Consider the following 15,365-nt stretch of genomic DNA (forward strand, 5'->3'; position numbering starts at 1 on the left):
CCGTTCTAACTAGCATATCATACATCTCATTTACAGTGGGTGATTTAGGATAGACGTTTGAAACAATAGAGTAGCTTTTTCTGTTTATGCTGCCAACAAACACTAAGAAGCAATTTCATGTTTAGGCAAAGTTCCTATGACAACTAGAAAGTAGGTTGCTAGTAAACCTATAGAATTATCCTTTTCACTGAAGATATGATACATCTGAAACTTGACCTCTGGTGGTTAAACATGCTTGTTCTTCAGAATTCATTATGAACACTCTCATGTAACTGTAGTTAGAAACTCCATTGATTTCGACCATCTGGCAATGACACTAACAAGTTGAAAGATTCGTTAATATACAAGTACCCTGTTTATCAGCTGCTAAGCAGTGTCATATTGTATGTATTATATATATGTACTGTATGTATTTGCATAGATGAGCGAAAGACACAACGTGCTATGCCTAAATACACAAAACTGACAACGCTGTGAGATACAGCTGAGAACAAGTACTGGTAGAGACAACATGTAGCTCTGGCAATTGAGATGCAGAGAGGAGTAAAGAATGATACTGTGTGATAGAGAACAGACATTTAGGACAGACAATGAACAAACATTCAGGCATTTTACGAGCATTAAATGTTGGGAACTAAATAAAATATCCTCCATCATTCTCACCTTGGATATGGAAAATAAGACTAAGGAATTAGCAATACAGCGAGGATACAGCTAGAATTAACAAGAAATTGAAGGCGCTTCAAAAGTTCATTTGCTTCGTGTAGTTTGCATGTCTTTGTTGTGGTAAACATCGATGATAGAAACCAATTCAAATGATTCATTTGCTAGTTTATATAAAGAGTGGAGTTTATAGTCGCTACCTGCTACTACCAGATTTCTGCACGAACCCTTTAAAATCATCCAGAAATTGATCTTGGAATCCGTGTCTGCTATACAAACCCTTCTCAGGTCGAATCATTACAAGAGCACAATCTCTTTGTATATCACCTGTTATATTAAGAAGTTGTGTATACGTTCTTTGCAATTGCTGATGCTAAGCTACAAATGCATGTAACCAACTAAAGCCAACTGTTTCCCACTCAATAGTTTAGCAACAAATTGGAACAAGACAAAATCATTGTCAATTGAACAATATGAGTGAAAATCAATAAAAGTTTTCCTACATTCTAGTTTATAATTATTACTAATTTACAAAGAGTGTGCTGTTCTACAGTGATATTGTAGAGCATACATTTGACTTTGCTATGAATATGGAGAAACCTTTTGACAGTTAAGAGATAAGTGGTCTAACAACCAAATTACTTGACTCCATATTGATGACTAATTGAAGCTTATGTCAATCAGTATTTGTATTCAGGATGCACAAAAATGCAGAGTTCAATTCATTACATTATATATGCTATAACTAGAAATCAGAAAAATTGTTAATGATTGGAAACAGTTCACAAAGCACTTTTACAGCATAAGTAGCGCAGTATCTACTACAGGAAGTCTACTAATGGACGGATGTCAAGGAGGTGCTAAATCAGGTGTAGTCAGTCCAATGTTTTGGCTGACTAACATTTCCGGGCTGTTTGAGGAAGTAAGATTACGGCCATCAAGAGTTCTTGCCTGGTCAGCCAGGGGAGAGGCATAGAGGATCTGCCCTCCCATATCGGAACTTGTACTAGCCTATTCAATAAAGCATAGTAATATAACTGGGCTGACAATGCATGACTACACACAAGTACCGTATGCGGATGGGCAACAGAGGGTAATGTTGAGTAATATCATAAAAACAAAAAAATTTTTGCAAAAATGTACAATACATAGGCGTGGATAGTGTGCAGCTAAATTTTCAGTGAAAAACTGTTCATTTGAAAAAAAATTAACATATTTTGTTATTTTTTCTCAGTGGCAGATACCTGTAGACATCAAAGTCTACCCTGTAGAAAGCAGTCTCTGCCACAGGTAATTGAGAGACTGAAGAGGTTTTTCTGCATTCAATATTTAATTGTGAAAAACAAGTTTTTAAAATAGTTTTCGAAATACATACAACAGCCACTAAATGCGAATCCTTATATCAAACTGTTTATGGATTTGGGTTACCAGTGATGTTTGAAGCCTTAATATAAACAATACTATGATCAAGGTACAATTGATACTTATTAATACAGTTTGATAGAACAAAGTGACAGAACTGTGTAGTTTAGCACGTATTCTAGTAGATAAGACATATCCATAACTAGGACTGATTTTTTTTGTTAAAAAAGTTGGACCTATCTGGGAGTATATACGGCACTAACTTGTGCAATTCTCACCTGATTTGGCATTACTTTGTAACAAGATGAGTCAGTCACAATTACAACGTTCTCTGGAGAGATGTGGGTGAAATGCAACTGCTGATCATCCGCCTTTCTATTAGGAGAGGACAACAACTGCTGAGTGGGCACCATGACCCTTGAGCCAGAGAACTGAAACCAAAACACAGTAACGAAGCAGATGCATACATCTGCAATAACTCAGCAAGTCTGTCAACCGCTGTCAGTAAGATGACACAATGGACAAACTATAAGAGCTGTGAAGGAGTGTGATGAAAGTACAGATGGGAGGTTGAAGGTCAGTGTAAGCTGTCGCTATGGAAAGAATAGACTGACGAACTGGTGATCATCTATTACTTACAACGACAGCGTATTGAGAAATAAAGTACATATTTGAAAGTACATATATTATATATATATTGTATATAATATAAATATATATTATATATATTTGTAGATACTTGCAAGCAACAGCAGGCATACTAGATACAATCTGCGATGAGGACTTTGACAGACTTGAACACACAGAGTAAATAAGCGAAGTGAGGATTACCTGCTTATTCTGAGGGGCAACCATCCCAACTACCTCTGCAGAGAGAACTCCTTCCTTCCCCTGCTCCACTGTAAGATTTCAGAAGCCTCCGTTAGATATATTGGTACATGTAGTATTTGAACAGTATATAATGATGTACAACATGCATGTACATGATGCATAGATATAAAGTACAAACACAGTACATAGATATACGGTATATACACAATGTATAAGTATAAAGTACAAACACAGTACATAAATATACGGTATATACACAATGTATAGATATAAAGTACAAACACAGTACATAAATATACAGTGCATACACAATGCATAGATATAAAGTGCAAACACAGTACATAGATATAAAGTACAAACACAGTACATATACATGTAGATATACGGTACATACACAACACATAGAGAAGCAGTACAGACACAAATCCTAGAGAAACAGTACAAGCACCATACATAGAGATAATATACATATATGGTATGTGTACAGTGTACAAAAATATAGTACATGCATGTACAATGCATACAGATCAATAGACATACAGACTGCATATAGTTATTAGCATTTTTACATAAGATATAAATTAATATATAAAATATATGAATAATATATAAATTCCCAACTGACTCATTAGATTTGTAAAAATTTAAACCTTTTCCATAATGCAGGAAATATTTATGCAAGCATGGCTAACTTTAAATACAGCGCAATGCTGAAAGACAATAGGTCACTCTAAGTATAAAACTATAGAACCAAATGCTTAGGAACATGCAACAAAGCATCTACAAGAGTGTACATAATAAAGTGTATACAACAGAGTGTATACAATAGAGTGTATATGAAAAGAGTGCATACAAAGAGTGTGTATACCAAGAGAACATATATAAAAGCGTATATACAAAGAGAGTATACATAAGGTCTATACATTAAAGTGTATAGAACAGAGTTTATATAATAAGTGTATACAGAAAGACTGTATACACCAAAGTGTATACAAAGAGAGTATATACAACAGAGTGTATACAAAGAGAGTGTATACAACAGAGTGTATACAAAGAGAGTGTATGCAACAAAGTGTATACAAAGAGAGTATATACAACAGAGTGTATACAAAGAGAGTATATACAACAGAGTGTATACAAAGAGAGTATATACAACAGAGTGTATACAAAGAGAGTATATACAGCAGAGTGTATACAAAGAGAGTATATACAACAGAGTGTATACAAAGAGAGTGTATACAACAGAGTGTATACAAAGAGAGTGTATACAACAGAGTGTATACAAAGAGAGTATAGACAACAGAGTGTATACAAAGAGAGTATATACAACAGAGTGTATACAAAGAGAGTGTATACAACAGAGTGTATACAAAGAGAGTATATACAACAGAGTGCATAAAAAGAGAGTGTATACAACAAAGTGTATACAAAGAGAGTATATACAACAGAGTGTATACAAAGAGAGTATATACAACAGAGTGTATACAAAGAGAGTATATACAACAGAGTGTATACAAAGAAAGTGTATACAACAGAGTGAATACAAAGAGAGTGTATACAACAAAGTGTATACAAAGAGAGTATATACAACAAAGTGTATACAAAGAGAGTATATACAACAGAGTGTATACAAAGAGAGTATATACAACAGAGTGTATACAAAGAGAGTATATACAACAGAGTGTATACAAAGAGAGTATATACAACAGAGTGTATACAAAGAGCGTATATACAACAAAGTGTATACAATAGAGTGTAACCAAAAAGTACATACATGCGAGAAGCTGACTAGAAATCATATCCGCCTCAGCCATGGAAACCTCTGTCTCCCCGTGGGCAGTTCTCTTATGCATGGCGAGAGTAGAGGCCTGTCGATAGAGTTTACGGCAGCGGTTGCACATATATGGCTTGTCAGCGCTGTGTACTACCTGATGCTTATAGAGACTAGAATATTCTGTGAACCTTTTAGAGCAGCCCTCGTGAGAGCAGGCATATGGTTTCTCACCTGGAGCAATAGAAACAATCGAAGGTTTTGACTAATACAGGAATCTTACATTACCAGATTGAAAACAAGAGTAAATTACCAACATGTTGGTTGTCAGACAAGAGTAAATTACCAACATGTTGGTTGTCAGACAAGAGTAAATTACCAACATGTTGGTTGTCAGACAAGAGTAAATTACCAACATGTTGGTTGTCAGACAAGAGTAAATTACCAACATGTTGGTTGTCAAACAAGAGTAAATTACCAACATGTTGGTTGTCAGACAAGAGTAAATTACCAACATGTTGGTTGTCAGACAAGAGTAAATTACCAACATGTTGGTTGTCAGACAAGAGTAAATTACCAACATGTTGGTTGTCAGACAAGAGTAAATTACCAACATGTTGGTTGTCAGACAAGAGTAAATTACCAACATGTTGGTTGTCAGACAAGAGTAAATTACCAACATGTTGGTTGTCAAACAAGAGTAAATTACCAACATGTTGGTTGTCAGACAAGAGTAAATTACCAACATGTTGGTTGTCAGACAAGAGTAAATTACCAACATGTTGGTTGTCAGACAAGAGTAAATTACCAACATGTTGGTTGTCAGACAAGAGTAAATTACCAACATGTTGGTTGTCAGACAAGAGTAAATTACCAACATGTTGGTTGTCAGACAAGAGTAAATTACCAACATGTTGGTTGTCAGACAAGAGTAAATTACCAACATGTTGGTTGTCAGACAAGAGTAAATTACCAACATGTTGGTTGTCAGACAAGAGTAAATTACCAACATGTTGGTTGTCAGACAAGAGTAAATTACCAACATGTTTGTCGTCAGACAAGAGTAAATTACCAACATGTTGGTTGTCAGACAAGAGTAAATTACCAACATGTTGGTTGTCAAACAAGAGTAAATTACCAACATGTTGGTTGTCAGACAAGAGTAAATTACCAACATGTTGGTTGTCAGACAAGAGTAGACAATTACCAACATGTTGGTTGTCAGACAAGAGTAAATTACCAACATGTTGGTTGTCAGACAAGAATAGACAATTACCAACATGTTGGTTGTCAGACAAGAGTAAATTACCAACATGTTGGTTGTCAGACAAGAGTAGACAATTACCAACATGTTGGTTGTCAGACAAGAGTAGACAATTACCAACATGTTGGTTGTCAGACAAGAGTAGACAATTACCAACATGTTGGTTGTCAGACAAGAGTAGACAATTACCAACATGTTGTCAGATCAAAAGATCAGGATATCTCATAGCTTAACAATTAACTTAGACAACATTTTGGTAGATTTTATCAAAAAGTATCGATATTTTTTTATCATTTGTGATTGTTTTTGATGTTTGAGGTGATCTGACGGCCACGATGATTCAAGATCTGAATCAACAGAGCTTGATCACGGTTAAAATGCTCAGAAGAAAAATTTGTGCGAAATGACATTACTAGTTACTATTGCTTCTATAGTTAGTATCGGCTATTGCGTTTAAGTTGCAGCATTACGCGTCTCTATTCTGTGCGTCTCTTTGCTACTATAGACGTCATGATCAAACTATCGCTTGATCTGAGCGTTTTAACCGCGATCAAGTTTTATCGATTTTAGTCTTTAAACATCCTGGCAGTCAGATCACCTCGAACATCAAAAACAATCACAAATTATTGAAAATACCAACACTTTCTGAGGATACCTACTAAATTTTTGTGCAAGTTCATCTTTCACCCGCCTATAAAAGGAATACTCAATAAGCAAGCCACCGAGGCAGATATCGATGCAGACATCTTTACTGTAACGTATCACATGAATACGGTTAACTTATCGAGTAAAGAGAGAACTAAAACCGCGAGCGCTACTATAAAGTTTACTTTTATGGCAGGTCACAAACCCTAGAAGACTTCCAGTAGGTCAGGCTGAAGGCATCAGAAACAAAGCACATGCTAGAAGAATGAGTAAAGAAGAAAGCGATTCAAACTCGAGCTGCCCTGGGAGAACATCATCTCCTATTATTGCTGAAAAGATTACTAGATTACCGGCATGGCAATCCATTAATTGATAAGCGCAGTGTACTCGCAGTCTCCAGACCAGCTCTCCAACAATCCAATTAGTTCTTAGTACGGTTGGCATGCCCGCGCAACAGACAAAATACGATCGAGATGTCTATCAAAGTTGCTTACCCGTGTGGATCCTCATGTGGTTCCTGTGATTGGTGGCGCTCGCAAACCTTTTACCACACTCGTCACAAGAGTAAGGCTTCTCTCCCGTGTGTGTACGGATATGCACCTTGCGTATGTTTGTAGTGGTGAAGGAGCGATCACAGTCCTGAAAGGGACATCTAAAAGGCTTTTCTCCTACAGAAAATTAAAACGAAGTAAAACAAGCGCGCATAGGAAATGGAACATAAAACAGACAACTACATATGTCCACAATAAACAAAAAGAATGTAAACACATTTCTAACCGGTATGTGTCCTAATGTGCTTCTGTAGATCCCCTGATGTCTTGAATGCCTTTGTACAGTTTGCATTGACATGAGGACATTTGTACGGTTTTTCTCCTGTGTGAACTCTGATGTGGCTCTTAAGGCCATAGCTTGTAGAGAAGGTCTTGTCACAGCCTGTATAGCCACACACAAATGGCTTTCTCTCAAGATGACTGCGCTTATGGTACTGCAATTACACTAATACTTCTGCAGTCAAAGATATGAAAAAGCAGATATAAAAAGGAAGTTGTCAACTCACAGCAAAATGATGGAGATTAATACGTGTAGTTGAGTTTCGAATGCAAAGCAAATGTGCTTGAGATACAAGAACTATTGCAATGACAATAGTAAAAGTCTACCTGCAGATGGTGAATTGTGGTATAGACCTTCCTGCATCCTTCATTTTCACACTTGAATAACTTTTGTTCGCTAGAATGGTCGATAACTGTAGAAGGCATCCGCTTGTCCTAAAGAAGCCACACAATAACGCAAAAACATCTATGCAAAGACATTACAATAAAGAAGGTTAAGCGTGGCAACTGTGTAGATAATTGTGGCAAGTGTTTAGAAAAAGACTAATGGAAATTGAAAAGCATCACATCAGTATCAATGATACTAACATATACACTCCTTCACCAAACATAACCGTGATCAATTATTTGTTTAGATCCGTATCTATGACAGGAACTTGTCGACAATTTGATCAAGAGGATATAACTCTCAGTTGAATGTCTGTGTCCACTAATCTTCACATGCAAACTAATACAAGTAGTAATAGGTTCTATAGCTCAGTGGTAACCAACCCACGAATCAGCACCAGTTCGCCGACCAATCAGCACTGGACTGCACAATAATTAATTAGTTATCTCTGTTTTATTTATTATCTATGTCTGGGACAATAATAAAGGGGGACTTACTACTTCGACTACGGACTGTAGGATAAGAAAATATTAAGTATAAATGCAAATTACAAAAGATAGTTAATTGTCCAGGTGGTTGTTAGTTACTTTTGGGTTGATAATTCTCAATTGACTCTTCGGATTTCACGGGCAACAAGCCACAATGATTGCTACATATTCTCCACGCTCTTTTGTTATTCGCATTCATACTTAATATTTTCTCCTCCTACCAACTGTAGATAGAGTAGTTAGTTTCCCTCTAACACAGTCCCAGTCTAAGTCTTAATATTTTCTCTTTTATTCTTCTTTTATTCGTAAGTCTTTTATTTGAATGACCTTATCTTTTTCACATACCTGCCAAAATTTAATCCATCCAGGAAAGTGAGTAAGAAACAGGCGTCTTTTTATTATTATTAAAATTAATAATTTTAATAATAATAAAAAATAATATTTTTTATTAATATTTCAACCAGGGGTTGAAATAATAACGGGGTGTTATCATTTCAACCCCTGGCCCCAGTAAAATTGTCAAGCGTTGACCAGTCCGCAGTTAGAAAAAGGATGGGGACCACTGCTATAGCTCATTGAGGGTATCCAAGAGTAACAATTCCATTTACGTGATTTGAATATCTAGTTCAGATACCACAGACTTTGACAATTTTTAGAAACCTAAAACTTTTGAAAGCAGCAGTTTATGCAAATTTGAATTAACAAATTACAAAAAATGCATAAAACTTTTCTTCAAGTAGTCTGCAAATTTTAGTTTTGATGTGGCAGAATTGAAGGGATGAAAATGTAATCTAAAAATAAGAAAAACGGGAAAGTTTACCTCTGGCTCACCCAATTCATTCAGAATGTGCAGAGCAGATGCATCAATCGGTGAATGAAAAGCAGTTGCTGGAGGGTCATGACTGATGTACATTGTCGTCCCATCTTCAAAAATGATGGGTTGTGTCCCCTCTGCAACACCCGTTACCAATTTGGCCTCATACTGATTTAAACTTGGCAAAGTGCAGACAGACCAGAGCCATTTAGTGAGAGACATGGCATGATCTCAAACAGCTAAAGGATAACTGGGCAATTTAACGCTGCCAGTGAGTCTGTCATGCAATCATTTGACAAGGCGCTCCAAACTCATACTGCAACCAGCTTCTATTTGGCTAAATAAGAAATACAGTTAAGAAGAGATAGAGGTAACCTTTAGCGACACATGTAAACTAATCAAACTACAAGGAAATGTTATACATCCTAAAGCATAACTTGCATCTGAACCATAAAGGGCTCCAATATAATACAAATTAAAAAATATTTTATCCTAAGCTAAATGCAGTAATAGCTTGCAGTGCTGACCTACAGCGGTTATAAAGCAGTAAATTTAAACGCAAGAGTACCTTTGTATCTACTGAGCACATAGGCGGTCGAGCCATCTTCTAAGGTTACTGGCTGGCCATCCGCAAATTTAAGCTGCGTACCATCATCTGGAAGCATTTCACTTTCCCTTTCTTCTACAATACCAGCAACAATTATCAGTTGAGTGGGGTATCCATACGGGTATGCATATGATGTACAAATCCCAGTAACGTGCCCTTATAATTATACTGGAATCAATGCTGTTTTATGACCGATGAGATGCATGATGGCAAGTTACAACTGAGCCATAAAAGACTCATCAACAGTTAGTAAGTATTGTCTCTCATTGCGTCATTATAACTGGGACCTGAGAACTTTGTAAATTGATCATTCTGGTAGACTACGATAACTGACTGCTTCTTATAAAACAGACGTATTTGGTGAATGCTCAAGCGTTTTTATTGGATTAATACATGGGTCATAACCTTATAAATAGAGTAAATACCGCACTGAGAAAATATTGCTGAAAGTGGTGTATATATGATAACTCTTAGCTTATAAACACAAGTAGGTTTCAACAACTACTCAACTATAAATATCACACCTTGCCATACCTCAGAGAGGAATGCTGGCAATTTGAAAACACTCTAAAAAATTAGCAAAAAGCATCAGCTAAACAGAAACCATCACTGGTACATTTGTAAAATTTGAATAGTTGTTTGTTAAAATATCATTCTGAAATGTTTATATGAAAATGCAATAATTTAAAATAAAATTTTGAAATATGTTCTAGAAAACTATAAAGACCAGAATAGCTCCTGCAGTTACCAGGAACTATTCCTATAGTCCGTGGTAACTACAGGCGCTATTCCCATAGTTCCTGGTAACTATAGGGGGTATTCTTACTGCTACCAGGAACTAGAGGGGGTGTTTTTAGTGCTACCAGGAACTAGAGGGGATATTCTTACTGCTACCAGGAACTAAAGGGGGTATTCTTACTGCTACCAGGGACTAGAAGGGGTATTCTTACTGCTACCAGGCATTATAGGGGGTATTCTTGCTGCTACCAGGAACTAAAGGGGGTATTCTTACTGCTACCAGGAACTAGAGGGGGTATTCTTACTGCTACCAGGAACTAGAGGGGGTATTCTTACTGCTACCAGGAACTATAAGGAACATTCTTACTGCTACCAGGAACTATAGGGGGTATTCTTACTGCTAACAGGAACTATAGAGGGTATTCTTACTGCTACCAGGAACTATAAGGAACATTCTTACTGCTACCAGGAACTATAGGGGGTATTCTTACTGCTACCAGGAACTAGAGGGGGTATTCTTACTGCTACCAGGAACTAGATGGGGTATTCTTACTGCTACCAGGAACTATAGGGGGTATTCTTACTGCTAACAGGAACTATAGAGGGTATTCTTACTGCTACCAGGAACTATAAGGAACATTCTTACTGCTACCAGAAACTATAGGGGGTATTCTTACTGCTACCAGGAACTAGAGGGGGTATTCTTACTGCTACCAGGAACTAGATGGGGTATTCTTACTGCTACCAGGAACTATAAGGAACATTCTTACTGCTACCAGGAACTATAGGGGGTATTCTTACTGCTAACAGGAACTATAGGGGGTATTCTTACTGCTACCATGGACTAGAGGGGGTATTCTTACTGCTACCAGGGACTAGACGGGGTATTCTTACTGCTACCAGGAACTATAGGAGGTATTCTTACTCCTACCAGAAACTAGAGGGGGTATTTTTACTGCTACCAGAAACTAGAAGGGGTATTCTTACTGCTACCAGGGACTAGAAGGGGTATTCTTACTGCTACCAGGGACTAGAAGGGGTATTCTTACTGCTACCAGGAACTAGAGGGCGTATTCTCATAATCCCTGGTAACTACAGGAGATATTCTCATAGTCCCTGGTAACTACAGGAGATATTCTCATAGTCCCTGGTAGCTATAGGAGCTATTTTAGGAACTATTAGGTATATAAGAACTATTTCACGAACTAGATTTCCAAACTTGTTGAGGCTCAGATACATCATCGAGTTTCTATGAAACAATGTTTTATTGATAAAGAAATAATGTGATTGTGTGATGTTCCAGCACATATTTTCATACTAAAAATTTTAAACAATGATTGTTGACACTTTAGTTTCAGTGTCAGAGACGCATTGCAAAGCTTAGTCTAAACCATGAGTAAATATTTTCAGTAGCACAACCCATTGTAATAATTCTCTTAACATGTTATTGCCTCAGATTATGATTGGTAAGATTTTATTGAAGAGCGAGAGTGACATTCTTTTATAAATAGATGATGAATCATTGAGTACTGTTTGTTAAAAAACACATTAATTACATAAGTACTGTTTCAGTTTATTCAGGTTTTTCAATATCTTGGCTTTCAAATGAGCCATTGTTTGACATGATGAGACAGACAATGGTTGGTGTTTATAGGATTTCCCCAGAGCTCTACTGCAGAGATGTTCAATGGTATAGGCTCGAAAATTGTGACGTCACAATTTTTATATTAGGTGTTGTGTGCTCTTATCGCTTATTTTATTGCTTACCGGTTATATTTATCAGCTACGATAATGGCGCTAATGGCAGGCAAAGGTGGGACAACTCCAGAGAACCAATTAAGATGGCAAAGGAATCCGTGTCATTAGCTCTCCATGTACAGATTATTTCTATGATAAATAACTCAGATTCCAAGCACCATACTATGTTTTCCCGATTATATTATGCACTAGCCCTCTCTTTTTATTGTGATGTTGAGGGGTTTCAAGCATTGCATGATCTCGCGAAAGTGCAATTGACATATAGTCCTATGGCCATGCCACTGCAGGTCACAATTTATTCGATGTGATTTCATTACCTTTATCAACGACAGTATATTTATTGAAGCATAAATAATTAACCCAGAACATGTGTTTGTATTGGTCGGGCGTTAGCACGATCCCCGGGCTTTGTTGATTATCTAGAATCTTAGTTTATTATTAGCGCTAGCTCTCTGGGTTTAACAGAACCGATTGTCACAGAAAAGCGCAGCCTCAATGGCAGCGAAAGGGATCAATGACCTAAGGCTAAATAATAATTATGACATCACATTGTGTATATCACAACCAAGTGTTTTTTTATTGCAGGACATACTTTGGACACCCTGTTTTTCATAGTTCCATTATTCTTTGTGTATTAAATATAGGCTCATTCGAAAGCCAAGACTCTGATGTATTGAAATATATGATAAAAAATTATGTAATATATGTGCTTATGGACTTTAGAAGTTAACTGACAGCTTTTTAAATTACATCTATTTGTAACAATGTAATCATGATATTTCATTTGCAGCAATGATTGTGCTGTTAGAGATCCAAAAACCAGCTTTGGAGACAAAAATGATGCATGCTCCAAGCAGAGACAGAAGGCAGTCATTTGTTAGGCAAAACGCAGACTCTTGAATGAAATACGATGTCAATGCCTATGATTAGCTAAAGCGTGAAGGCGAAACAAAAGCACTTCTGTTAGTCGCCACTCTTATAAATTTTCCATTTAGTCACTATGTTTTGGTTCTCCAACATGACAGATAATTATAAGGACAAAGTCGAAGCAGATTCCACAAATACCAAAAAAGTTTGTGCCATAGTTATACATCCATAGTTATACATCCTGTGTTAACCTGTCAACATGTTAACCTTCGAGCGATGGAGCTAACAAAGTTATAGACTTATAGCCAATACTTGCCAGGCTTCAAATCGGGATGTACTTCTTTTTCTAAGCTCATAGAAGGACTGATATGCTCTAATCCACCTAAAATATTACAGTCATGCAAGCGCTTACTAGCCCTAGAAAGGGAATTAAATTACTGTTTTTGAATTTTGCAGAATTCTATGTAACAAAACTCTACTAGAAATAACAACCCCGGGTTTTCAGATATCCCCATCCAACAATGTTAATAAATTAGAGTATTCAGCGCTATACATAGCTATAATTGAGAGCAGCATTTAATCATTTATATAATATTTAATAGTTGTTTACTGAATATAATATATTTAGTATGTTATGGAGGCTGTTAAACAAACAGCTAGTTTAACAATAAAGAAGACTGGCTACACAGCGAAATGCAAAATAATATGATGACAAAAGAATGACAGACCTTTATCAACATCCGATGTGATGAAAGTTGAGTCAGTTGGTAAATGAACATCTGAAAGCAGATTGTGACCTGATGATGCTAAGCTGCGGTTCTCATCCTAAAAGAAGGCCAGAAGTTTTTGGTAATACCATAAGTTTAAGCAAAAGAGCAAAAAAGAAAGACACATTTTCAGTGATACAGTGTAAATAGGAATATGGACATAAGCTACTGTGAGCCAGTAGAGACTGATGACTGCTGAACTAACATTGCAATAGTATAAATATAAAGCATTTATTTCAACATTTTGTAAATATTTAAAAAAACTGTAAATAATCATGGAATAAACCCCTAACGAATTGTGAACCAATTTACATAACATTTGCGTGTAAATAAAAAGTTAAAAAAGATTTTGAACATGCTACTACATAGAACACCCATAATTTAACTCCCGCTGTAGTCGAATCCCAAGCCAATGTTTTGAAAATGAAACACATATATTCAGTGTTTTTGGATATTTTAAAACTTCGTGCCTACTATTAGTACCATCAAGTTAAATGTCACAAAAGTCGTTCTGTTTCACAGTTGCTTCTAAAAAAGGCAGTACACTGCCAGATTATGCAGAAATAATGGTGGCTAGCTTTACCCCTGACTGAAGACAAATCGTGAGTTGAGTAAACTAATTCAAAGTAGCGCAGGATGTATTTATATATTTATGGAACTCTATATAGCTAAATAAATGTGGTTAGCCGAACAGCAGAACTTTGACGACGTTAATAGCTAACGAAACAGGGGCTGAGCAATTCATAAGTCATTTGTTAAGGTATGTAATCTGCTCAGGAGATATACGCATAGTCATATACGTTAATAATATAAACATACAACATTATATCCAATTGGCAAGTGTAGAAATAATAAGTTTTATTTTAGCTCGCCTGAAACTGAGTAGCTAACCTAGACATTTAGTGAACTTAGACAAGATTAGTTGGCCATTTTCAGTTCAGAGGAATTTTCCCAAAAAACGCGTTGTCTTTAGCATAGCAAATGCTATTTGATAAATTATTTTAAACTAGATTTCACCACTTACACATCTACACTCGACCGAAAATTCATCAGTTAGTCTAAAGTCCAGGTTAAATATACATTGTAGTAGAACTATTCAGTAGTAATGCAATCACATTTGTCTAATAAGTTTCTCAAAATTTTTGCATGGCAGCATTCTCACCTCATCATCAGGATCATGCATCAAGAGAGGGCCCATATGTTCTGATGTGTCTTGGTGCATATTTTGATCGGTTGTTTCCATCATCATTGTCAGTGTACCTAAAATACAACAGAGCGCGTCATTGCATATGATTAGGAGAGTTGTGCTCTCACCATTTCGTCTGATAGATGATACAACTCCAAAATAATTCAACACATGAATAAATAACGCAGATCGACGGAATAATCGCGTCAAGAATTTAACAAGGCTATATTATGCTACAAACATGTTGTGTCAACAAAGTAAAACAACCCAAAAACTACCTACAGCTATCGGTTTAAAAATGTGTCTCAAACAGAAAGATAAGCATGCGGTGATTTACAAAAAGTGGATTCTGGGATTATTTATTACCCAAAAGTCTCCTTCAGTCG

The 15,365-nt window shown here is 36.4% G+C and overlaps 1 protein-coding gene across 1 annotated transcript; it reads right to left on the reverse strand.

Annotated features, from left to right (window-relative positions):
* Positions 1 to 1,031: 1,031 nt before the first annotated feature.
* Positions 1,032 to 15,355, reverse strand: LOC137406434 (zinc finger protein 143-like). The gene is made up of 13 exons (XM_068093022.1): positions 15,346 to 15,355; positions 14,956 to 15,053; positions 13,755 to 13,851; positions 13,343 to 13,408; positions 9,625 to 9,738; positions 9,063 to 9,193; positions 7,694 to 7,801; positions 7,314 to 7,521; positions 7,031 to 7,204; positions 4,631 to 4,861; positions 2,857 to 2,924; positions 2,304 to 2,456; positions 1,032 to 1,674 (listed from the first exon to the last, which is right to left on the reverse strand). Exons 2-13 carry the CDS (start codon positions 15,040 to 15,042, stop codon positions 1,513 to 1,515), a joined length of 1,599 nt encoding a protein of 532 aa, XP_067949123.1. The 5' UTR covers positions 15,043 to 15,053; positions 15,346 to 15,355; the 3' UTR covers positions 1,032 to 1,512.
* Positions 15,356 to 15,365: the final 10 nt, after the last annotated feature.

Source organism: Watersipora subatra, chromosome 1 (genome assembly GCF_963576615.1).
Source record: "Watersipora subatra chromosome 1, tzWatSuba1.1, whole genome shotgun sequence".
NCBI classification, from domain to species: Eukaryota; Metazoa; Bryozoa; class Gymnolaemata; order Cheilostomatida; family Watersiporidae; genus Watersipora; species Watersipora subatra.

Excerpts from the sequence above, each read along its gene's own strand:
- LOC137406434 (XM_068093022.1), bottom strand. The coding sequence starts at position 15,042 with ATGATGATGGAAACAACCGATCAAAATATGCACCAAGACACATCAGAA. Across the intron at positions 13,409-13,754 it reads CACATCGGATGTTGATAAAG|GTGGATTAGAGCATATCAGT; the intron begins GTCTGTCATTCT and ends GTAATATTTTAG. Across the intron at positions 7,205-7,313 it reads GCACATTAGGACACATACCG|GAGAAAAGCCTTTTAGATGT; the intron begins GTTAGAAATGTG and ends AATTTTCTGTAG.